Genomic DNA, 24,889 nt, shown 5'->3' with positions numbered 1-24,889 from the left:
GGACTGGGAGCTTCTCTCTGGGCTTTGCAGGGTCTTGATGCCCAGGGTGCTCCTAGGCTTGGAGCAAAGAAGAGACTAACAGAGCTCTACTGCATGCACCCCCCACCATGCAGGACTCCACAGTTTACAGAGCCCACCCAGCTGCCCCAGGCCAGGAGAGAGACATCTTAAGCACCTCAGCAGGAAAACAGACCAGAGAGGTGCCAGGCCTTGCCCACAGTCGGTGGGGCCCAGAGTAGAACCATGGAGACTCCCTCTTTGGGAGGGCCCCAGACCCGGATGGCCAGCACCCCCTGTGCAGGCTCGGTCCTTCTCCTGCTAATGTCTGTTAGGCACTGCTGCCTGCAGGAACCCAGTTCGATTGCTGGGTGGATGCAACCTTCTGAAAGCCCTGGAGTTTTCTGTCAGAGGCTCTTGATCCGTCTGCCTGACCCCAGGCCCTCCCTTCAGCTCTGTGCTCAGGCTGGATAGCAGTGGGGGTGGAGGTGTCTTTGTGTGTCTTTGGGGAGGACTAAGTTGTCTGGCCCTTTTACCAGGGCAAGAGCTCCAGCCCTGGGACGACGCTTTCTTTTCTGGAAGCCCCCCCACACCTTCTTTCTTTTGGTTTCTTCATATTTTTTCATCTCAAAGCTGAGCCTGCAGTGCCCTGACAGAACATTTTCCACCTGCTGGAACTAGAGGGGCCTCTGGGGGAGCTATTAGTATCACCCTTGAATGGGGGAAGGGTCAGAGGGCCCACCCCCAAACCCCTAGGCTATTGTTCCTGGCATGAAGAGGCTCCTTTGAGAGGTCGCTTGAGGGACACAGCCTGGCCCAGGTGTAACGAGACTTCCCTTACACCCCTTCTTCCCCCTGCCAGAGATCACACATGGGGATACCACGGATAGGCTCTGTTTCCTGCTGGGCCTTATTTTCCTCATTTTCAAATGGGGCTAAGAGTCCCAGCATGACCTTCCACCTAAGGTTATTGTGAAGGTTAGACAAAATGAGTGTGCTGGACTCTTACTCTGCCCCAGGACCTCTTCACAGAGAGGATGTGCCAGGCCATTTGTGTGTGTGTGTGTGCACATGCGCGTGCTCATACACACGTGCGCGCGCAACAGCTGTAACCCAGGTGTTGACCGCATTCCCAGGGCAGGCAAGAGACTGAGGTCTGTGAGGGGACTGGTGTGTAGCTCTTTGAGGCTGTGTGATGTGGGTATGACAGGGCCCCAGGTGTAAGGTTGCCAGATTTAGCAAATATTTGAAACATGCTAACAATGATTTTCCTTATCTGAAAATCAAATTTCAAGATGTGTCCTGTGTTTTATCTGGCAACCCTACTTGGGTGACCTGGCGCACTCAAGCCAGTGTACCCCTGTTGGACTACCACACGTGAGACTGAGATGGTCTGTGGCTGTGTGGACTGCGACAGGAGATGGGTGTGATCGTGAAACCAATTGGTATCATTTCAGCGGGGCTCCGAAAAGCTTCGATACCACAGTCCTTTATGTCAGCGTGGAGAAGAATTCAGCGACAGCAAAGTAGTAGATAAGAAATGATTTATGAGAATAAAACCCTTGTGAGACTTACAAACAGATGGATGGGAAGTGCCCCCAGAACTTAGTGGGCTACAGTTTTATAATCAAAGGAAAAGTGGGGAGGGGGAGAAGACCTTCTTTGTCTCTCTTGAGTAGATGTGATGTTTCCATCAACAGTTCCTCCCCCAGACAGGGCAGGGAAGTTTACTTGTCCCTCCCTATATGGTTAGGCCAGGACTATCATAGCACTTTCGAAAAATATTTTCAGGTCTCAGTACAGTGAGAGTCTTTCATTTTGAAAAGTCACCTTCCCATAAATGCTGGGGTTTTTTGTGTGTGCACAGAGCCTGTTTTGGGGGTCATTAATTTATTGAGCTCACTGGTCTGGATGTGGGTCTCATGCCATCATTGTTTTATTGTTTGGGGGCATGTCCTGTGCCTCTGTTGCATGGTTTTGTTGCTAAGCAAGCCTGCTTAGTTTTGTGGTTAAGCAAACCTGCTTTTTCGAGTAATCATTAATTTACAGGAGTTTCCCATATTTTTCTACTTATAATCCCCTAGTGGGATTAACTATTTAATCACTTATTTTTGTCCCTCTATTCTGTCCCTATTACAGCACTTGGCTGTGCCAGCGTCACCAGCAGGAGAGGGGACTGTGTGCCTCTCTGTGATTCCCTCAGGCCCTAGCAGCTCACTCAGGGCAGTGTTTGAGCTGTTTGCTCAGTGAGGCCCAGCAGGGGTAGGAGACCCACCTTGGGCAAACACTCAGATCCGGCTCCAGGTGGGACTAGGGTGCTGAACCTCTTGCCACCTGCCATCACACTGTAAAGGACACATCCCGCAAGGCCATGCCAGCCCTGGGGGCCTCAGAGTGCTCTGTCCTCGGCCCTTCCAGGGGGGCCTCTGGAATTACCTCTCTGCTGCTTCCTGGTGACATCACACAGGTCATTGCTCAGTCTTCTAGAACGGTGCCCCCAGGATACTGCCTCGTTCTCCTAGGCAACCTGGGAATTCTCTCACCCAAACTGGCAAGGCCGGTTACCCCAGAGTAGAGGAGCTGGGGGAAGAAGGGGTCAGGGGGGCCTTCTCCTCCTCTCCCAGAGGGGAGATCGCGGCAGCCATCCGTCTGTCTGACTAGATGGTGAGTAGGAGGGAGCACCGGGAGCACGTCAGGACCTGGTAGCCCCTCATTGTCTAGGACACTTGGGCAGGGGAGGAATCTTGAAGCAAAGAGGCTAGTGACTGCCCCAAGGTCACCCCTAGGGTAGTGAAAGGGGTGGCATATAATGGGAGCAGGGACAGAGCCTTGGGTTAGGAGCTGGGAGACCTAAGATCTTATCTGTGCTCTGACCCTGCTGCTTGGGCCTTTGTTTCTCCATCTGTACAGTTAGGGACTGTGGCCAGATGATATAGTCTGTAGGTCTTTAGTCCTGATGGGAACTCAGTGAGGAGAGTTGAGAGAGGAGTGTTATGGACCAGGTCATGGATGGCTCCAGGCAGGTGTCCTGACTCTGTTCCAACAGCTGGCAGGGGTCAGTGAGCAAGAACTGGTGTGAATATCTCCAAACAACCCCCCACCCCATTCTGGGAGTCCTACTAGGTACTTGTGGTCCCCAGATGGCTTCTGTCTTATTTTGATTCAGGGGCGTCCCTATGCCTCCCACACCTCAGCTTCTCCCTCTGTGAGAGGCATGTGTAAAACCCGCACTTGCTTAGCGCCCTGGGTCATGATTCCTCACATTCTTATGATGCCTCTCAGCTTGCTAAGTACCTTCTCTTTTTCATACCCGCTCCTGCCTTCCACCCCAACTCCGAAGCCTGCTTGGTGTTGTCCCCATCCTGGAGCTGGGGCCCGGAAGGGCACCTCCACCCAGTCCACTTTCTGTTGAGGAGCCCTGTGACTGGGACAGGAGCTGCAGGGGGCAGACAGGGTCGTGCTTCGCCAACCTTTTCCACTGTTTACTCTTTCATGAGAACCTTAACAAACATCCTATCAAGGTATTTCCTTAACACTTTTTGTAGGAAATATGCTATTTTTGAACAGTATATTTATTCCTCCCTACCTTTCCCCTTCCAATTTATATTTTTAGTTATTTGGGCGTGAAACCGACATGTATACAACTCTTTTCCTTGCAGTAATTCTCAGAGAGTAGGTATTATTATTCTAGATGAAGAAATTGAAACTCAGACAGGACGTGTCACCTGCTCTTGGTCACACGTTTAGGAAATGGTATCATCAGGATTTGAACCCAGGTCCACTTTGCACTTCCAGGCTGTGGGAAGCAGGGATCACCAAGTCCTAGGACTCCTCTCCAGGCTCCTCCCCCAGGTCCCGCATCCCAGCCCTCTTAGCCTTCTCTCTGCTGCTCAGGGGTGTTTGAGACGGGATATGAGTCTGCTTTGATCCAGGCATTTTTGGGCAGTTGTTATGAACCTTTGAGCCAGAGATACCTAAATTCCTGGGGGACTGGGAGAGCCTGTAATGGCAAATTGTTCCTGGCCTAAACCTCCAGGCAGGGTTGAGCCCAGGGCATGGCCACCTGAGCCCAGGGGTACCAGGTCACCCACCTTTTCTGACCCAAGACCCAAAAGATTCATTCTTGGTTAATCTATATTTAGATTTGAGTGCTGGTTTGATTTCTGCCATCACTACCTCCCTGAATTTGTGTGTCTCAGACTGGCAGTGCTCTTGGGGGTGGAGAAGTCCTGTGAGCCTGTTCTCACTGCTATCTCCTGCTGTCACTTCAGCCTTATCTCTTCCTTCCAGTACTAGGCGATGGGGATGAGAGGTGTACTGTCCTAGTGCCTGCTGTCAGCTGACGTGTGTCACTGGGGCCCTAAAAAGGCAGAAGCCACCAGGCCAGTGCTCCTCCCCCTTTTCCTCATGGCAGATCCTGGAGGCTACAGTTCACAAAGCAGGCTCTGTATGCCCCTTTTTTGAGTCTCTCATCAGCCTGGGTATGAGGCTGTCAGATAAAACTACTGAAGCCAGGGGAAGGGCAGTGAGCTGCCTACGGCTGGGGTGAAGGCAGAAGATGTGTATAGCAGACAGCCAGAGCCCTGGCCTCTTGAACCCATAGCCCACCCCCACCCACCCCACCCCCAGGCCACCCAGTACCACACACTTCAAGAATGTGGGTTAGAAGGGCCACATCTGATTATCTGACTGTGCTGCTCACACTGGAGATCCAAGGTCACGTGGGGACCTGCAACTCATTTTACAAGATTTACTTTGCAGAATGCTCCTTGGGGTGACTTGCTATCACAGTTCCCTCCTTACCCCCTCGACTTTTAAAATTGGGCCTGATTCACAAACGTCTCAGAGCCCTAAGCACTTGAGGAAGAAACACCTCTATTTGTGAATCCACCATGACAACTCATCTTTCTCTAGCACCTTTAAGAAAAGCTGTTCCATCCTAGAGCTCGAGGATGGTGAGGCTAGGAGGTTATACATTCGGATGCTCACATTCTACAGATGGGAAACTCAGGCCCAGAGAGATGGGGCAGCCAGAGCCAAGGAAGGAACCCTGGGGTGGGAGGAGGCTGAGATCTGGGATCTTGGCAGGATGACCATGTACTCACTGATGACACTGGGCAAGTGATGGGGCACTTGTACCCTGTTAGCTGCCCATCCGGGGGAGCTCACCATGAGCCCTCCCTAGGGTAGTGAATGCTCAGCCTTGGGCCTGTTGCCACACTCATATTGGCCTGGCCTCAGAGAAATTGAGCTATTGGCCTCAGTTAACACAGAGCAGCTGGAGACAGAGCTAGCACTAGGACCCAGGGGGCAGGTAGCAGTCTCTCTGGCTGGAAGGGGTGGCTGGAGTGCTGGTGGACATATCTCCCCTGTGGCTGTGGAGCTCTGGCCAGCTCTGCTGGGGAGGGCCAGGGAGCCCCAGAGCTCTGGAGCCAGATGCTCAGGAAAGCCTAGTCTAATCCATGGGGGGTGTATGAATACGTACAGGGGTGCTCAGGAGGACTGGAGGTGGACAAGGACCAGAGTCCGGGACTGGAGGAGGATTAAAGCTCCCAGCTGGGAGTGCGATGGGAGTGGAGATTTTGTCCGAGTCTAGCCACCTTGTGAACCTTGAGGCCAGTGGTTGGTAGGGGAGGCAAGCTCTGGGCTCTTGATTGTGGTGGGAGTGTGCCCATTTGGGTCTCAGGGGTGTGGTGTGGGGATATCTCTGGGTGGTTCTAGGGACAGCTGCCTGTGTGTCTTAAGTAGGCTGTTGCAGAGGTGTGTACCTGTGAGTGTGGGAGGGTGTTGGAGATAAAGGGTACGCAATTAACTTCCAGAATCCCCCTTCTAGCACCTCCTCGCTCTTCCTCTCAGAGCCCTATCGGTCTTGGACCCTCCTCAACCCCTGCCTGAGGACTGGTGCGGCCAGGTCCTCTTCGGGGGCAACGGGGGCGGGCGCTAGGACCCGGCTGGGCGGGGTGGGGCGGGGCTCCAAGCCCCGTCAGCTGTACCTCTGCAGCCTGGAAAATACCAAGCCCAGGCGAGCGGAGCCCCCGGAGCCCCCAGCCTAGCCCCGGGGGAGGGAGGAAGGTCGGGGGGCGGGGGCGCGCGGGGCAGGGGGGCGCGGGGCGGGGCCGGGCGGCGGGACCCACTGCTCCTCCCCCGGGAACCCCCGCGCGGCCCCGGTCGCTCGGGCAGCGGCGGCGGCGCTCGCACCCCCGGCCCCGGCTGGCCCCGGCGAGTAGCGGGCACAGGTGAGCCCGCCGGCCCCGCGGGCGCCCCGCCCCGCCCCCACCACCGGCCCCGCGCGCTTCCCGCGCCGGCGCCGCTGCGGAGTTAGTTGAGCCAGTCCGGCCAGCGCTGCGCGGACCCCACCGGACCGTCCGTCACCTCGGGTCCCGGCCTCCCCTGGGTCCCGACGGGCTTCCCCCGCACCCCGATACGCAGCCCCCACTCCGGCTCCTACCCACGGCGGTCTGAGGTCACGCTTTTGCGGAGAGAGAGAGGGGCGTACTGCCCAGTGGCGGCGGTACGCGCTGGCCAGGGGGCCAGCCCCTGCCTCTCTCGAACTCGCTACCTGCCAGGACCCCGGACAGCCGCCCGCGCGCCCGCAGCGTTCTGACTCCGGTTCCCAAACCGGTCTTGCAGGTCCCTGGAAGGTGGCGTCAGCATCTGCAGCCGCGTCGACGTTGTCGGAGCCTCCGCGGAGGACCCAGGAGAGCCGGACCAGGACCAGGGCCCTGGGCCTCCCCATGGAGCAGTCAGCTGCCTCCCCAGAGCCCCCGGGGCCTCGGCCAGTCCTGGGCCGCGACAGTGTCCAGGTGCCCGACGACCAGGACTTCCGCAGCTTCCGGTCAGAGTGTGAGGCCGAGGCGGGCTGGAACCTGACCTACAGCAAGGCTGGTGTGTCTGTGTGGGTGCAGGCTGTGGAGATGGATCGTACCCTGCACAAGATCAAGGTAGGGTGGCACCGCAGCAGGTGCAGCCGGCACTGCGCCCTGACTCCATCTGATTGGGAGTCTCCCGGTCCTCCAGCAGGGGTCCAGACACCTGGCTGTGCACCTCAGAGTCTCCTGAGAGAACCCAGGAGGTACAGTTTGCTGGGCAAGCCCCCATCTCACAGATGGGCCACCTGAGGCCTGGAGACAGGGGGTGTGATTCACTCAGCCCCTGCCTGCTCAGGGAGGTGGACCGCTGCCAAGCCCACTTAGGAGAGTGGTCTTCCTCAAGGAGTCCTCTGCCCTTGAAGCCTTTACCAGGTCCTGACTTGAGTCATCTCAGGTGGGAGACTGAGCCCTTCAGTCCCGAATTCCTGATTCTTTCAGCCTGAACTGGGTCTCATTCCCCACTCTCTGCACTTCTTCCTGCCTGATGCTCTGCTCTTCCCTCTTCCCTCCTGGCTGTCCCCTGAGTCTCTCCTGCAGGGACTCAGGATCCTGGGTGGCAGATCCTGAAAGTGGGGCTTAGATGTCCCTGCCTCACACAGGGCCAGGCTGGGCAGGCAGGCCGGGGAAGGAAGGACCAGGGTGTAGGCCAGCAGAGGCAGGGAAGATGAAGGCATGTTTGGCCTCTCTCACAGCCATCCACTCCACTCCTCACAACCCCATGATTTTCTTCTCTTTGTCAAAAGAGGACCGGCTTGGGGTTTGGGACCCTATGAGCCCACCTCCCCTGGGGGACTAGATGGAGAATAGGCTAGTGAAGACTCTCATGAGAGGCATCAGTGACTGCCTCCAACACAGCACATCTGGCATTGCTGTGAGTGCCACTTTTCAAGAGGGCAGATCTCCCTTCAGTGGGCTCCTGGCAGTAGACTGTGCCCTCCCCTCTCACTTGCCTCAGCCTTCCTGCTCTCCTTCTCAAACACATGGAGAAATGTATTCCTGTGTTGGAAGCTGGCAGAGGTGGGAGCAGGGCACTGGACTTGGAGAGCACACCTGCCCTCCCCCCACTCCAGCCCCTCCTGCCTGGGACCTGCCCTTGGATTCGGATTTAGCTCTGGCATCAGGGCCTCATAATAGGGCCAGAGATGTCTGACCTTCCCTGTCTGACCCTGTGCCTTTCTGTCTCACTTTGTCTTAGTCATTTAGAGCTTTGTCCATCTGTCCCCACGTAGGCACCTGGCTCACCCGTTCTGCCTTCCCTGCTCCCTTCGTGCCTCTCTGCACCCTCACTATCTGACTGTCCTTTTCTTTCCCAGTTCCCATGTGTGTCTCCTTTTCTCCCTTTCTGGGACTCTCTACCCAGGCCTGAGGACCCTGGGCCGGGGGCTTCCCCAGAGCTGGACCTGTGTCTAAGCCTGAGGAGCAGGGAAGGGCAAGGCCACTGGTATGTTCCAGCTTAGTGCTCTCCAGGGACGGGGACACGTCCTATCCTTTGTGTCCTCAGCCTCCAACACAGGCCCAGCAGGGATGTTGGTTGAATGAAGGATGGAAGGAAGGAAAGAACGAAGAAACAAATTGAATATAAAGTGAGCAAAGTTGTTGTGAGAAAAAGGTTGTTTTCCTGCCTGTAACCTGGGAAGGACTCAGGCTGGACTGTGCCATGGGGTAGGGAAGCATAATCTCCCCATCAAACTGGCTCTCCAGAAGGAAGGGTAGGGGAAAGTCTGAACTGAGCCTGGGACTCCCACCCTCTGTGTCAACAGAGTGGAGCTGCCTCCTCCATCTGGTTTGGTTAATGAATAAACCCAGCCCAGTCCAGGACTGGAATTGGTGAGTCTGGGAGCCAGACCTCCACAATAGACCCCTTGTGTCCATATCAGATTTGTCAGGTGTTCTTCCTTGAGAGTAGAGGGGATTGGGAAAACTGGGGTATTGTGGGCTTGTAGTTAGGGTGTACACCTGACCTTCCTTCCCTCTCAGACTGAGCAGAGGTTGGAGGTGCCTTTGCAATCCCTGTTTCAAATTCACTCCCTACTGGAGTGCAAGTCCAGAGAGGAGCAGGGGCTAGCCCAGGCTCACACAGCCAAGCCCCAGCCAAGCCAGGCTTGGAACCCAGATCTCTAGCCTCCCTGCCTAGTTCTCTGTTTTGTGCTTCCCACAGTGAAGGGGGCTGGGGCCAGGAAGTGAGCAGAGCTGGGGCCTAAGGAGGGTGCTGGGCCTTGGCTCAGGGAAGGGAGGTGATCTCGAGATCTCAGATCCCTTTAGCAAGCACAGCCACGTGGAGCTCTGGGGGACAGGCAGAGGTCTCCGAGCTCCCCCATCCCCAAGACTCCAGGAATCTGCTCTGAGTCGAGCATTTATCTCCATTGCCTGATTGACCTTCATACCAGTCCTGGGCAGTAGGAGGCTTATCTCCAAGCTACAAAGGAACTGAGGCTGAGAGTTGAGGTCACTTGCCTGAGGTCACACAGCCGCTGAGGCAGGAGTGGAACCCAGGTCAGCCTGGCTCCAGAGCCCCTGCCTCTCTCCACTTGGGCTCACATCTTTGTCAACATTTTGGCATTTGACCCCATCGGTAACTCTTTGAAGGACACAGTGTTCTCATCATCCCATTCCTGTTGATAAATGAAAAAGCTGAGGCCCAGAAAGGGGAGTGGCTTGCCAAGGTCACACAGCAGGTCTGAAGCCAGAGTTCCCAGGGTCACTCCAGGAGACTGGGACTCAACCACAGGTATTTGTTGAGCTCCCTGCTCCCCACAGCCGGTTCTTGGTCTGCCCCTTGAGCTGGGAAAGCCAGCTGCCCGCTGGACATGCCCTGTGCATGTGAATCTAGGGTGGGGGAGGAGCCACCTAGCTGCCTACCTGATTGATTTCCTCTACCTCACCCCTCTTCCCCCAGTCTCATCTTCCCCCTACCCCTGTGTCCAGAGGTTCCTGGAAGTCACTGTGGCTCTGGCCCAGCATTTAGAGACAGAAGAAAGGGACAGAGCTGCTGGAGGCCACCTCTGCCCTTTCCCTCCCTCTGGTCTGGCCTGGTCCCAGGCCTACATAGTGCTCTGAGCACCCAAGAGGAGACAGATTCCATCTCCTGTGAGGTCAGGCCTTGTCCCAAAGGCCAATGCTGAACATGGATTCTGGGCCCAAGGCAGAGGGCTGCTGGGCACCTGAAGACAAGTCTCTCAGTGCCCAGGCCAGGCTTCCTCAGAGCTGCTGTAGAGGAGAGAATTGGGAAACCAGGGGACTGTCATTTATTCAAGCAGGGCCAGCTGGAGAAGGGGCTGAGGTCCAGTCCTGGTTACGGAGTTCTTTTGCTCTGTGTGTGACTGTGGGTACATCCCTGCCCTCTCTGGGTTATTTCTCCATCTGTGCCATGGGGCTCTCCTGGCTTCAAGAGCCTCTAGACTCAGTACCTGTGCTGGGTCCCATGGAGAGGGATGAAGCACAGGGGATAGAAAACCGGAGATGGCATGGCATGGCCGGCCCAGTCCTGCCCTGATGCTCACGTGCTCAGGCTCTCTGATCCTGCTGTGTACCTAGCCGCCTGAGAGGCAGAGGGTGGCCAGACCTCCAGAGGGTGGACAGAGTCTGACAATTCCAGATGGCTGCTTGCCACTGCGTGAGGCAGATATTCACAGGCAAACGACTTGAGGCAGGAGTGGGTCCCAATGAGTAGGGGCCTTGAGGGCCTTGGCTAGAACAGGGGTGTGAGGTCTCCTGGGGAGCGTGGCTGAGAACCTGAGGTTCCTCTTGCCACAGGAAGCTGAGCAATGGGGACCTATCTCTTCTGACTTCCTGTCCTACGACTGCTCCTCTTCCCCTTTGGAGAAAGCCTGGTGACCCCTCTCTAACCTGTCTCACTGTCCACCTGCTTCCATAGCACAGCCTCTTGGGTTCCAAGTTCTTAGGCTAGTGCTCAGGCCTGTCCTCTCTCAGCACCTGATTTTCCTCCCCTGTGAAATTTGGGATCATCTCAGGGATCTCCAAGGACCTTCTTACTCTTAATGGTCTATGGGACTCAAAAGGGTCATGGGGATGGTGGAGGCAGTCACAGGGTCAGGGGTTTTCTTCATGTCTTTCCACTGAATCTTCACAGGTGTCTTACGAACTCCATTGAAGAGACGTGGAAGCTGAGGTTCAGGGAAGGAATTCACTTGTGCAGGCAAACAGCTTGAAGGCGGCTGAGGCAGGATCAGAACCCAGGTCCTTGAGACTCCAAGGCCAGGATGGCTTCAGTGTCTCGGGCCTGCTTATTAGTACCACTGGGCCCTTCGATCTCCTGGACCCTGTCGCTCAGAACCCACCTCTCTCTCCTGCCTTAGGTCTCCCTGTGCTGTGTCATTGTGAGGGGGCACCCTGGAGGGGTCCCAGCTAAGCAAGAGCCCAGTCCTTACTGTGTAACGTTGTGATTCACTTTACCTTTCTGGGTCAATCTTCTTATCTGTGGTGGCAGAGGCAGGTTTTAGGGGTTTGGATTCGGTGAGCTAAGGTTTAGGCTGGGCTTCTGCCCCCTCTGGGGCTTAGTTTCCCTATTTCTCTAGAAAGATGCTAGGCAGGTGGTTTGTAGAGCCTGGCCTTAGGCCATGGTAAGGGTTTCTGCGTACTGGACACAGGGTAAGGATGGAGAGCTAAAGCCTTGCTGGTCTGTGCTGTCTGAGATGTCCCTAGATGGGGCTCCTGAGTCCAGGCTGAAGCCCTGATAACCCCTGGCCTGGATTCCTGGATGGTTCTAGCTCTGACTTGGTGTAAGGGCAGCTGGAGGAAGTTGTCCAGACCTGTCCTTAAGAAACAGGGCTCCCAGAGAGCTGTCCCCCAAAGTCGGGGTCTGGATCTTCAGGTGGAAGAAATCAGACAGGAAAGGTCAGAGCTGGCTGGAGGCTTTAGGGAGGTATTCCTGGAGGTCCTTCCTACAGGGGGAGAGAACAGGGTTCAGGGTCCTGGCCATGTGGCCTTGGGCAGATTGCTGCCCCTGCCCCAGCTTTAGCTTCCTCATCTGTCGAATGAGAGCAGCTGTGCTGACCTGACTGTCTTTGGGCACTTCATTCATGTTGAAGACAAAGAGGGAAATCAGGATGCTGGAACAGACACTTGTCACAGGAGCTGCAGGGACCTGGAGGGGGCCTCTGAGCCATTCCTGGAGACCAGGGAAGGCTTCTCAGAGGAGGAATGCTCAGGTGATTGGTTTGGAATTGGGTTGAGAATGAGGAGTACAGGTTTGACAGCACTGGGAACATTTCATACAGAGGAAGAGCTATGTAAAGGCCCCCGAGGAAGGAATCAGGGCAATGTTAGGAGAACTGCAGGTGGTATATTGTGGGGTTTGGAACTCAGAGGGGTGGAGGTGATTAGACAACTAGATCAAGGCTCTTGAATTTGGGTCCCGGAGGTTCTAGGCTAAAACCCGGGGAGGGTTTTAGACAAGGTGGGTGGTAGGAGGAAGATGCTGCTCTATTTGTCTGCACAGACATGCCAAGGCCTGCACTAAAGTAGGGCCTGTGGGGAGTGGAGCACGGGATTGCCTCCAGAAAGATTTAGGAGGGATAAGGGACAACATAGTGGTTACAGCGCAACTCTTATGCAGGCTCAGATGTGAGATAGTATAAGATGTGCAGTCCCCTGGGGGCAAGGAGCTGGTGGGGTGGGTGTCTTCAGTCAGTGTCCATGCTGGGCCCAGAAGAGCCCTCAGGCCTGCAGGCTGGCTCTGGGCCTCCATGACCAGCTCCCCAGGCTCTGGCTTTTAAACTTTAATGAGCCCCAGCTCAGTTTCCAGCCGAGAGTCTTTAAAGTTTCAGGAGATGAGAGAAAGGAGGCAGTCCTGGAGACAGATGGGTTTTCTTTTTCCCCTGCGTCTCTGTGCCTGGTAGAGTCACCTGGAGCCGGGGCTGTGGGTACCATGACCCCGGAGGCCTGGCACTCTTTAGGGATCTTGGACCTCTCCAGTCTGTTAATGAGGGGCCAGCAACCACCAATGAGTTAGAAACTCTATTCCTGCCCTGCTCTCTTACCTTTACCCCTTACCTGGGCAGGTGAGCATCACCCCCACCCGCCCCCTCAACAGGTGAGAGGACCAGGCGCTGGGCTTGAGGCGCCTGTGCCCCATGTGCTTCACTTTGTCTCCTCAAGCATGTTTGGTCTGGCCTCAATGCTCCAGGACCCCTGGAGCTGCAGAAGCACAGGCCGTGGAGGAAAGTATCAGGCCTAGAACTTAGTGGTGGGTCCCACACCAAATACAGACCCCTCTCACTTGTCATTAAAGAGAGGCTGGGCAGGTGGCACTGGGCAGCTGGAGCTGTTCTCTGGGGCTTTAGTATAACAACTGCCTCCCTATCTCTCAGCCTGTCTCCCCAAAGGCAGCTACTTGTTACTTCTGACCTGTGTCTAGAATCCTTCTGTCTTGGGGCAGTTCAACAATGCCTGCAAGTTTACCTCCTCCACGGGAAGTAGGGGTAAATCCCTCCTTTGGTCTCCTCTGCATCGCCTGGGCCATTTAATCTCATCCTTTGAGTTTCCTGTCATCTAACCCTGGCTTTCTGAGAATCCCCTCCAGCCTCTCCTTGATGCCCCCTTCCTAGTTTTGGACTCTTCTAGATTGCCTTGGGCCTGGTACTGGACCAGAGAAGTGTTAAGTCTGAAGGCTGAGGCCTGACAACCAGAGTGGATGGAGTTCCCTTGTGTGTCTCCAGTCTTCCTTCATTCAACATGCTGTAGGGTGAACATACTATACACCAAGTATATCCAGGAATTTAGTGGCAAACCAAACAGATCAGACCCTGTTGTCATGAATTTACATCCTGAGGGGGAGACAAGCATAAGATACCAGATGGTGTTTGTGTGTTATGAAGACAGGATGATGTGACGGGAGTTGTCTGGCCTTCTATATTTGGGCCTTGTGTGTGTGGAGCTGCACTGTGGGTGCCTGTGTGTATGATCTGGTCCTTGGTTGGGTAGACTGTGAGCCCCTCAGGGGCAGGGCACCTGACAAGGGTCATTAAATCCATATTGAATGTGTGTGTGTGTCTGTGTGTGTCTGTATATGCACCTGAGGTTGTGTGTGTCTGTGCCTCTGAGTGTGAGACTGTGTGTGTTTCTGTATCTGGCATTACTCTGTGTGTGTGAGTCACACCCCCTCACTGCAGCAGAGTTGTCTCTGATCCAATTATGTCTCCTCAGCTGTCTTCCAGCAGCTTCCGCCCCCCCAGCTCAGCTCTGGCTCTGCCTAGGTCTTCCCCTCCCTGCTTCCCTGCAGCCTCCTGTCTTTGCCTCTGGGCCTGTCTCTGGGTCTCAGAGTCTCCCCCTAGGGTGTTTTCTATCCTTGTCTGTGATGGTTACTACCTCTGCCTTTATGTCTCTATTTGTCCCTTTTCTCCACCCCCATCCTTTTTTTTTCCTGTCTCAGTTATTTATTCATTCAGCAAACCTCTTCTCATGCCTCCCACCCACTCTACCGGCCTCTGTGCTGGTGCTTGGGGCCTGGGGATGGATCATACCTGAGTCCTGCTCTGAAGTCCTAGTGGGGAGACTGATGGAGATGGTGACAGCCTTCCATGACTCCTCAGGCCAAGGGAGACGTGGGTGGCAGCATGGTGGGGGGCAGTAGTATCTGGGTAAGACTTGGGGGGCCCACAGGAGCTAGGTGGCAGGCTGAGAAGGTCTTGGTGGGTGCGGACTAAGGGTGAGGAAGGAGTAGAGGCTGAGCCAGAGTGGGGAGGACGTTTTAGGATTTGATCTTGAATCAGGGAGAAGCAGCAGAGGCTTTCAGGCTGGGCAGTGCCGTCATCACTGGGTTTTATTTTTTATTTTATTTGGCTGCACCACGTGGCTTGTGGGATCTTAGTTCCCTGACCAGGGATCGAGCCTAGGGCCTTAGCAGTGAAAGCATAGAGTCCTAACCCACTGGACCACCAGGGAATTCCCGTCACTGGGTTTTAGAAAGCTCCTGGCTGCAGGTGACAGCTTGACCTGGAAGTCAGGAAACCAGTGTTGAAGGTGCGGCTGCATTGGTCCAAGCAAGGATGATGAGGCCTGCCTGAGTCTGGCAAAGGGAGGTTGTTGGGAAGGTCATGGCCAAGCGGAATCCCAGGTTCCAGGCACAGGAGGGGAGCAGAGGCGGGTGGGCATTGGGGTTGGGTAATACAGCAATAGTGGACATGGTTCGGGTGAGCTTTGTGGACGGTGCAGGGGGTGGTGCGCAGGAAGCTGTTGAAGATGCAGTTCAGAGCTTACTAGAGAGCTTTGGGAGCATGAGGCCACTGGCAGCCCCTGAAGTCCTGGGAAGTGTTTATCCAATTTGTCTCTGTCTACTTGTCTGTGTGTCAGCCCTGGCCCCTGTCTTGTCTCACTGATCTCCCCGACTGTCTTTCTTTTCTTGCAGGCCCACCCACTCTGTTCTTTCTCAGGTCTCCCTCCTCTGTCAGGCCCCCCCACCTCCCCCAGAGCCGGAACAAAGTGGTGGGAGCACCAGACCAGGAGGTCAGCTTCTCAGAGGTCAGAGCAGGGTGTGCCTCAGATGCTGAGGCCTGGGGGGCGGGGGTCCAGGAAGGCTGCTGGAGACTAGGGGGAGGGCAGGGGGATGGAGGCACAGTAGGGCTGAGTCACTCAGCCCTGGTAGAGAGCAGCAGAGGGGCCTAGCTTGGCCTGCCTGAGCAGCCTCTGGGAGCTGTGTTTCGGGTAGACATGCAGTACCACCTCCCACCAGTCTCAGGAGGGCCACACTTTTGCAGAGAAGATGGGTTGAGCTTGGCTGGTGCCAGATGCTCTTCCCTTCAGAAGAGGCTTGTCTAGTCATTTTGCAGATGAGAACTCTGAGCCAGAAGCTGGGGAGAGGAGACCCTGTGAGGGGCCCACACCAAACCTGCTGTGTGCTTCCAGCTCCCTCACTCCAGGCAGAGCTGCCCCGATAGCCCAGTCCCTAGTGGGGACTCCTCAGGGAGTCGGGCCAAGTGCTGGCCCACCCGGGATTCCTGGAGTCCTTGACAGAGCAGAGCCTCAATCTTAAAGAACAACTTTAGCAGTCGACTTTGGGTCACACTGGGTTCCTGAATGGTTCTTCACTTTTCTCAGCTACCATTTACAAATAGGCCTAATCTTCCCTCCTCCTGGGTAGTTGAGAGGATGGAATTAGGAGAATTTGCAAGGCCCCAGCACAGCACCTGGCACAGAGCTGGCACGCTGTTAATGTTTGCTGAATGGATGAATGAATGAACAGTCTGAGGTACCCAAGGGACAGCTCCATTTCCTCCCGCTTCCATCCTTCTTCACTCGGGTTACCTATGGAACCACATGAGCTCTGTCCTTCCCCTAGCCAGTCCAGGCCCTTTCCAGTCCAGCACCTCTGCCAGGAGCCTCTTCCCTATCCTTACACGTGGGTGCCATCTGCTATTCGTCAGATCCTGCCTCGGGGTCCCCCTCCCTGTACCTGCATCCCCCTCCTTTTCTCTGTCCCTGCCCTGAGCCCCCAGGTTTCATGCCTGTGTCCTGGCTGAGAATGGAAGGACTCTGAGTCCCCTCTGGCTCCACTCTCAGCAATGCTGTACTACACAGAGCATTTCCAAGGCAGCTCAGCGTCAGCCTGGGCAGCCTCAGGCCCATCTCAGCTGAATCCAGGCTCCCAGGTCCAGGGAACGAGGCCCTTGGGATTCTGAACAACGCTCTTAACCTAGGGAAAAAAAATATAGTTTCTTTATCTTGTATAAACTCCATTGTACCGACGGCAACAACAACCCCAAAATGAGGCACAGCCAGCTTCAATTCCTGAGTAAAACTTTTCCCTGTTTCCTTCCAGCTCTCATTCAAGGGTGTAGATAATTTATATACAGTCGAGCCTGTGGCACAGATACAAGTTTGTGTCCTCTTTTGTTCGTTTAACATTGCATCTGTGGAAATTTCTAGCATTGCTACAGAATTATTAATTCAGGAACATTTCCGGCAGCTGCTGCCTGCCAGGCCTCTTCTGGGTTTGCAGGGGCCTCTGCCCCTGCCCCTTCCGGAGGGACCCCACTGTCCTTCCTCAGCAGTGGGGTGACAATCTTCGAGGTGATGTATCATTCTGAACTCAACCAGGCCCTGCTGCTGCTGGTGTTCCAGGTTGTCCTCCAATATATTTTGCTAATTACAAATGCAATATTATTGTCATGAATATTGTAACAGAACTTTTTTTCTTATTTCGTATTACCCACCCCCCACCCCCCAAGTAAAAATTTCAGTTCCTGGAGGTCCAGAAACTGAGTTAAAAGATACATTTTTATGATTTTAAAAATATTTGCCGAATTGCTTTTCAGAATAGTGGAACCAGCTTTTGCTGTCACTAACGGGGTAACAGTTTTACCATATCCTCATGAGCAGTGGGTATGTTATATATTTTTGCTAATTTACTGAGTGTAAATTGATGTTTCAGTACAGATTTAATTTACCTTTGTTAAAAATCAGAGTTATTAAAGACCTTACAGAAAGTCCCAGAATCTCCCTTAACTTGTCTCTGCCCGCTATCCCCACTTACACTCCATTTTATAAGAGGATGAGGGTGGAAATAGAAATAGTCTCACACGCCATGGAGAGTTTGATGAGCGTCCAGGAGGTTTTCACAACAACCCTTCCTTCTTTCTCCACAGAGCACTGAGGGCCACCAGAGCTCTAAAAGTCAAGAAGCTCACATGGGCTTGGCATCTTTGGTTGCTCACCTGTCCCTCTTTCCATTCAGGCAATGTTTCTTTACTAAACGACGCCAGGCACTGGGGACGCTGAGACAAACAAGGGGCCAAGATGAATAGATGCATCACAGCGTCGCTGATGAAGGGAGCCAGTGGGGCGGAGGAGCAGGCCCCAAGGCCAACCTGCAAAGTGCAGGGACAGGGGAGGCTGCCTGGGCAGGGCACGGCCAGGCTCAAGTGTGAAGACAAAATAGCGAAGAAGCAGTGAGTGGCGGTCTTGGGCAAGCAGGCTTCAGCAGACCTGTCTCCTCCTGCACACCTCCACCTCTGCCTCCCCGACCCCTTGTGTCAGTGCCCTGGAGTTGCTCTTGAGATTTGGGACCACCGTGAGGAGAAGGCCTCGTGGTCTCCATTCTGGGGCCCTAGAAACCCAGCGGCAGGGGCAGGTGCTATAGCAACTGGGCTTCTCCTGTGGGGCCTCTGGGAGGGGCAGTGGAGGGCCCCGAAGCCAGCGAGCAGGTGGTGAGTGGCCCCGGGGAGGAGGACTGTGAGCATAAACAGGGCAAAGGGCCTGCTAGCGCGGAGCCTCTCGCGTGCCTCGTGCTCTGGGCCAGTCTCTGCATCCTTCAGCACCTGGACTGACATGGTGAGGGCAGCGCCTGGTGATGGGCTGGGAGGGTGGGACCTGTGGACTTGGTCCCACCCCCTCCCTGTCCATCCAGCCTGTGGAGGGATCCGGGGGTATTCTTGTTGTTTTCAGCTTTGTTCCTATTCCTTTATCCTGCCTTTTGGTGTTAGCAGGCAGGGCCTGAGAAGTCAGGGAAAACTGTGGGGGCCTAAGGCTGGAGGCAGGGCAGCTGCCACCGGGGGCTTGGTGTGTAAGTCTCCTTTAATCCTCACAGCTTTACTCTGAGGGGAGGATTATCCCTGTTTGACAGATGAAGATACTGGGACTCAGAACTGAAGTCCTTTGCCCAGGCCAAGGCCACACAGGCAGGAAGTGGCAGGGCAGAGGCCTGTCTGACCAGACAGCCTGGAATTGCTGTGAGTGTGAGCCTGGGAGGGAAATACGATGGCTCCAGTCTCCTCCGAGGAGACTTCCAAGTGCAGGGCTCCAGGGCTAGGCTTCAGAAAAGCATGGCCTTACCTTTCAGCCCAGTGAGAGCCAAGGATGGAGTCAGGAATTTGGTTCAAGGAAGAATCGCTGAGCTTTGCCTCCTTGGTCAGCAAGTCCTTCTGAACACAGTGAGCACTTCATAATAACCACCAGTTAACTAAGGCAGTCTCCAGTTTCCAGCATGTTTGTTTTTGCTGGGTCAGTCCTGCCTCTTGAGGAGGGGAGCATGAAGTCCTGATGCTTTTGGGCCGGGCACTCCCAGGTTCTGGTTTGCTCCACCACTGTTAGCTTTGTGGCTGTGGTCGATCATTGTACCTCTCTGAGCCTCAATTTCTCCATCTGTAAAATGGGGTTGATGATATCCATCAGAGTGTTGGGAGGGTAAGAGACAGAGCGAGGATGCACCTTGGCACCCTTGACAGCTGGCAGAGGTGGTTTGACCTAAATTTCAGCCCCTGTGGGGTCCATGGTCTGGTGCTGCCGTCCCCTTTGTGGGATGATGAATTGGTGATTTGGAGCACTTGATAGTGGTTGTTGAGGTCTATTATTTGGGGCTATGATTGATTTGATAGCTAGTGCTCCACTCTGGTCAGGAGTGCTACTTCTGTGTTAAATATGGTTCTTTTGGGAAAGGGTGATGTGCTTAATAGTTGTTCTTTAACAAAACTGCTAAAATGCAACATGGTGGGAAGTCAGGACAGCCTGAAGGAGGTTTTGAGCCCAAATGGACCCCTTCCCCTTCTCTGGGCCTCAGTTTCCCTGGTGGTAACCTGAAGAGGAATGGTGGAAGAGGTTATCTCTGGAGTCCCTAGGACTCTGGGATAATCTGTATGCCCCATATATTCCACAGGCAAGCATATTGGAGACCCGCTGTGTGAGGTCTCAGTGTCTGAGCCAGACTGGGATCCATCTGCTCGTGTCTCAGTTTCCTTGTTACTGCCCTGACTATTGACCCTCAAGGTCATACCACAGCCCTGTGGACATGACCTGACTTCTTTTCTTCTGTCTTGGGTCAGCCATCTCCCTGGGTCCCGGGAGATACTGCAGCCCCTCCCCGCTACACTTCCCTCCTCCACTGGACCATCTGCCAAAGCAGCACAGGGCAAGGGGTGGGATAGGGGAGGGGAGAGAGTGAGACACCGGGACGGCCCTGGATCTTGCTCTGTACTGATTTATTTAAGCCTCCAGGCCTTTGCACCCACCAGTCTCCCTGCTGGAAATGCCCTCTCTCCCCTTTCAGCAATTCAGCTGTGTTTAGATTCAGTTGCCCTCTGATCCCACAGTTCCCATGCCCCCTGCCAAGTTCATTCTCCACTGGGGTTTTTATGTCCCCTTCTCTCCCTCTTGCCACTTGATGGGCCCTCTTTGGGGCAGGGCCCAGGTGTGGTTTACTTACCCATCCCTGCTGCCCAGTTGCAGGCCTGGCATGCAGCAGAATACTCCAGAAGGTAGTGAATGGATGGATGGAAGGGCGGGGCCAGGTGAGGCAAGAGAGGCACCTGGAGCCCAGAATATAAAGAGATACATGCACATGTCTGTGGTCCTGGCCTTATGGAAGGGTGCATGGCTGCTCGTGGAAGCCTACATAAGTAATAACAGCTACCGTTTTGGGGGATACCTTCCACATGCCAGGCATATTGCATACGTTGAAGTGAAAGTGAAAGTGTTAGTCGCTCAGCTGTGTCCAACTCTCTACAACCCCATGGACTGTAGCCTGCTGGTCTCCTTTGTCCATGGAATTCTGCAGGAAAGAATACTGGAGTGGGTTGCCATTTGCTTCTCCAGGGGAACCCTGGTCTTCTGCATTGCAGATAGAGTCTCTACTGTTTGAGCTACCAGGGAGCTCATTTGTGTCATGTATTATCTCATTTGATTTGATCACACCATCCCCAAGAGGTAGGTATTTTTATTATCCCCATTTTTCATACAAGGAAACAAAGACTCAAACTAACTAAATCTCATGCCTAAGGAGAGGAGTAGAAATTGGAACCTGGGATTGCCAGACTCAAAGCGTGCAGGAGTCACCCTGATGGCCTTCCTTGCTTGTCCATTCCCTCTGACACTTCTGTGGGGGTTCTGGGCAATCTCAATTCTCTATGTCAAGGAGTCTGGTGGAGTGTAGCAGGTACAGAGTCTAAAAATTTCTCTGGTGTCACCCGCTCCCTCTGGGCCTCAGTTTTCTCAGCTGTGAAATGACTGCATGTGAGACTCCCTGCAGTAAACCAGGCCTTAAGAGCTTTGCAGCCAAGCATGGCTTGCTCCCTGGCTGAGCAGCTCTGGCACTGCCTCTGGTTCAGTTATGGTTTCCAGGAGGAGTTCCCCGGTGTCCCGTCAAAGTGACTGACTTGCCCAGGGCCCAGTGGCTATGGGTTCTGGTCACAACCCTGCCCACCAGGTGCTCTCTGATGACTCACTTCTGCCCCCACCCACCCCTCCAGAAGCCCCTTAGAATTACTTTGCCCATGTGGTGGCTGCAGCTGGAACGATGGAACGATGCTGGATGTAACTGACCTCTCTTGGCTAAGCCACGCAGCTTCCTGAGGTCTGTGGAAAGAGGCAGGCCCAGAGCCAGGCTGGTCACCTGGACTGCCTCGGTCTCCTTACCTGCAGTGCCACCACCGCAGCCTGGGTTCTCACCTTCCCAGCATGCCCTGCAGCCGACCTTCCTCCCTAGGAACCTGCCATGAGCTTGGGAAACCTTTGAAGTTTCCTTCTTTATCTTAAAGATAAAATATCACACAGAATTTATGCTCAGCTTGGTGCCTGTTCTGTCTTTTGCTCTGCATGCTCCTCCCCGCTGCCTGCTGTCTCAGAGCGAGGCCCTGGGTCCTGAACAACAGCAGTCCAGAGGGACAAGAGGCAGTGAGGGCCTCTCTCAGTGCGCACCCAGCCATGGGCACAGCTGGCCCTGGGGGCACTGAGGCTGGCCTGAAGGAGGAGGACTTCCCGGGTAGACTCTAACCTACAAAGCATAATTCTGTTGTCACTCCCTCTTCATACACTCACGGCCTGGAACTACACGTTTGAGGACTTGCAAAGCCAAACCAGCTTCCAGACTTGGTTTGGAGAAGTTCTGGTTTCCTGAGAAGTCGCACGTGAGTGCTCCTTGAGGGTTAAGAGTATTGGAAGATCCGGTTTTAAGTTTTGCTACTTTCTTGCTCTATGGTTTGGGCAGGTTACTTCCTCTCCTGAGCCTCGGCTTTCTGTTTTGCAGCGCTGTGGAGAAGTTGAGGGTGCAGGGAGAGTGTGTGTGCTGACCGTCCGGTGCAGCACCTGGACCTCCGTGTCGCCACACAGCAGACACTTGCTTGGGTGCGCCTGCGGATGCAGATCCGGCCTCTGCCGTCTTCTCCGTTGCATCCCTCTCATCACTCTGTTTACTCATTTATTCACTCACTTGGGTTCCATTCGTCTCTCTCAGTCTAATATAGTTTCTGAGTCTTTCCCTGACTTTCGTGACCCTGACACTTAGAGGCCAGATAGTTTGTAAAAACCCCTCATTTAGGGTTTGTCCGGTCCTCCTCATGATCAGATTTAGATCATGCATCTTTGGCAAATATCACATAAGTGGTGTCTGTATTCTCTTCATTGCATCCCGTCAGGAAGCATCTGAGTCACAACTTGCCCTATCACTAATGACGTTCACCTTTGATTAAGGTGGTATCTGCCAGGCAAAGTGAAGTTACTGATTTGATGGGAAGGTACTTTGAAACTCTGTAAATACCCTATTCCTCATTAAACATTCAATATATTTATATATTCATACCTGTATATACTTTGGTTTCCTATTTTAATCAGTGGAATATAATCTGTTACTATCATTATTTACCATAATACATGAGTTGGTTCAGCTTTTGCCCATGGTAGGGGACCAACTGTCTTAGTTTGCCTGGGACTGAGAGGCTTCCTGGGATAAGAACTTTCAGTGCTAAACTGGCAAACCCTGATGAGTTGGTCATGGAACCAGTGGGGAGCCCTTCACACCTGCTTCTGTGTCTGTTAGGCAAGGTCCCTATCATTCTGTGAGTACACTGTCTTCACTCTCTGGCACAATAAGACGTTCCGGGCTCCTCCTATACTTACTCCCACCCAGACCCAGGATCACACATTTCTCCAAGAAGACCTGGAAGCAGGACCTTTTGAGTATTAGGCTGCAGCACACCCTGGGCACCAGAGCAGATGGCGCTCATTCAGCTGACCTACAGGCCACTCTGTCCTCTCTGCCATGGCCTCTTGCTAGATGCCTACTTTCCACACCGAGCTTCTCTGTGAAGCCTGATTTTTCCCCGCATCTCACCCCACACAGCTGACCACCTCCTCTGTGTCCCCTTGGACGGTCTGGGCACCTCCCCATTTCCACACTAGTCTCCTCTCTCAACTGGAAGCCTCTGAAGGACAGGCCTCTGCACAGAGCTGAAGCTGGTGAAATGACTTAATCTAGTCATACCTTCTTGTGGAGTAGAAAAGCAAACAGAGGGTGGAGAGGGAGTGAGTCTTTTCAGTCTGAAGCTGTTCTTCAATTTCAGGTTTGTTTTTTTTTAATTATTTATTTATTTGGCTGTGCTGGGTCTTAGTTGTGGCATGCAGGCTCTTCAGTCTTCATTTTGGCACGTGGGATCTAGTTCCCTGACAAGGGATCAAACCGAGGCCCCTTTGAATTGGGAGCACAGATTCTTAACCACTGGACTACCAAGGAAGTCCCAAACTTTGGTTTTCATGACTAAAATGAGCTAACACCTCAAAGCGACAGTGTTTAGAAGGCACTTAGGATAGTGCCTGGCAGCTGGTCACACCTCTCAGGATCTCTGGGGAATCTCCTTATTTAATTTTTTTCATTATTGAAGAGGCAGTACTATATATTTTAGAAAATTAGAAATATAGACAGCAAAAAGAAAATAAAACTATCATAAGCTCATTATTTAGACTGCTACTATTAATACTTCCCAGGCCTTTTCTGTGCATAGATTTTTTCTCCCCCCCAAAGGGAGATTATATCATGCATCCATTCTGTAACTTGCTTTTTCTTCAGGCAGCAATATCCACAATTTTGTTTCAGTAAATTTTCAGCACATCTAATTAATACTCAGATCATGTTCACATTTCTTCAGTCGTCCCAAATGTGTCCTTTTTGCTGTTGTGTCCAAGCCAGTATGCAATCCAGGACTGTACTTTCTATCTGGTTATTTGTCCTATAAATCTCAGTTCCTTCTTTATGACATCGATGTGTAGAAAGACTAGACCAGCAGCCCTGCCGAACGTCTCATCGTCTGGCTTTGTCTTGTATTCTTGTGGTGACACTTAACTTGTTCCTCTGTCCGTTGTATTTTTGTTAAGTGAGGCGTATCCAGGGCTTGGTGAGTTCACTGGTGCCTAGAATACTCAATGGGTAGTGTCCTTCCTTGTCCTTTCATTACCATTAGTGGGGCCAAGGCCTAACAAGATTAGGGGGAAGGCGATGTGACCCCTCCCTCATATGGTTGCATGAATTTACTTTTTAGTAGAAAGTAGTATATCTAAACACCCAGTTCTGGGAAACCTTTTAAAGCTACACAATAGAACTTGTCCATTTGTCGAAGGGAAACTTGATCCTGGGGTTTGGGCTTTCGGGTGGAAAAAAAAAAATCACAGAACAAGGATATGGACTGAGTTTCATCTTGCTGAGTGTAAATCTAATGAAACCTGGTTCTGTTTTTATTTGCTTTCCAGACATGTGATCTAGGTGAAGTCCCAGCTTTTTTTTTTTTAGCTTTTTGGCCATACCCTGTGGCATGTGGGATCTTAGTTCCCCACCAGGGATAGAACTCTTGCCCCTTGCATTGGAAGGTGCAGTCTTAACCACTGGACCACCAGGGAAGTCCCAACCCCAGCTTTGCTGCTTATCAACTGGGTGACTGTGAGCAAGACTCTCTGAGCCTTAAGTTCCTCTTTGGATTTCTTATCTGGCAAAGTTATTGTGTAGGTTACATTTTTTTTTAAAAAAGTTGTTTCCTCCACTCTTTTCTCCCTAGCTGGAAAGCTCTTTGAGAACAAAGCTAATAAGTAGTAAGAATTTGTTGGGGGAATTCCTTGGTGGTCCAGTGGTTAGGACTCTGTGTTCCACTGAAGCGGGGGGCATGGGTTAGATCTGTGGTGGGGGAACTAAGATTCCACATGCATGGTGTGGTCAGAAACAACACAAAAACAAAGATTTTGTTTGATGGTTTAAAAAAAGAAAGGAGGGCAAATGGAATGGCCAGGTGATAAGTACCATGGGGGAAAGATGTCCC

At 53.3% G+C, this 24,889-nt stretch overlaps 1 protein-coding gene across 6 annotated transcripts in view; it reads left to right on the top strand.

The window, feature by feature from the left end:
* Positions 1 to 24,889, top strand: part of STARD10 (StAR related lipid transfer domain containing 10) — a 49,152-nt gene that overhangs the window by 19,668 nt on the left and 4,595 nt on the right. For 2 of the 6 annotated variants that reach the window (XM_055423615.2, XM_055423613.2), the window contains one exon: positions 6,628 to 6,938. In XM_055423615.2, the coding sequence (XP_055279590.1) occupies positions 6,732 to 6,938 (207 nt within the window). In that variant the 5' untranslated portion in view covers positions 6,628 to 6,731. Of the gene's footprint in view, positions 1 to 5,959; positions 6,070 to 6,102; positions 6,234 to 6,625; positions 6,939 to 24,889 lie in introns of those variants that run through there. The other 4 variants (XM_055423614.2, XM_088843175.1, XM_088843174.1 and 1 more) reach the window with 4 other exon arrangements.

The sequence above is a fragment of the Moschus berezovskii genome, chromosome 14 (assembly GCF_049115385.1).
Source record: "Moschus berezovskii isolate FMDL1 chromosome 14, NW_MosBer_1.0, whole genome shotgun sequence".
Taxonomy (NCBI): domain Eukaryota; kingdom Metazoa; phylum Chordata; class Mammalia; order Artiodactyla; family Moschidae; genus Moschus; species Moschus berezovskii.
This window is presented reverse-complemented; position numbering and strand designations above follow the sequence as displayed.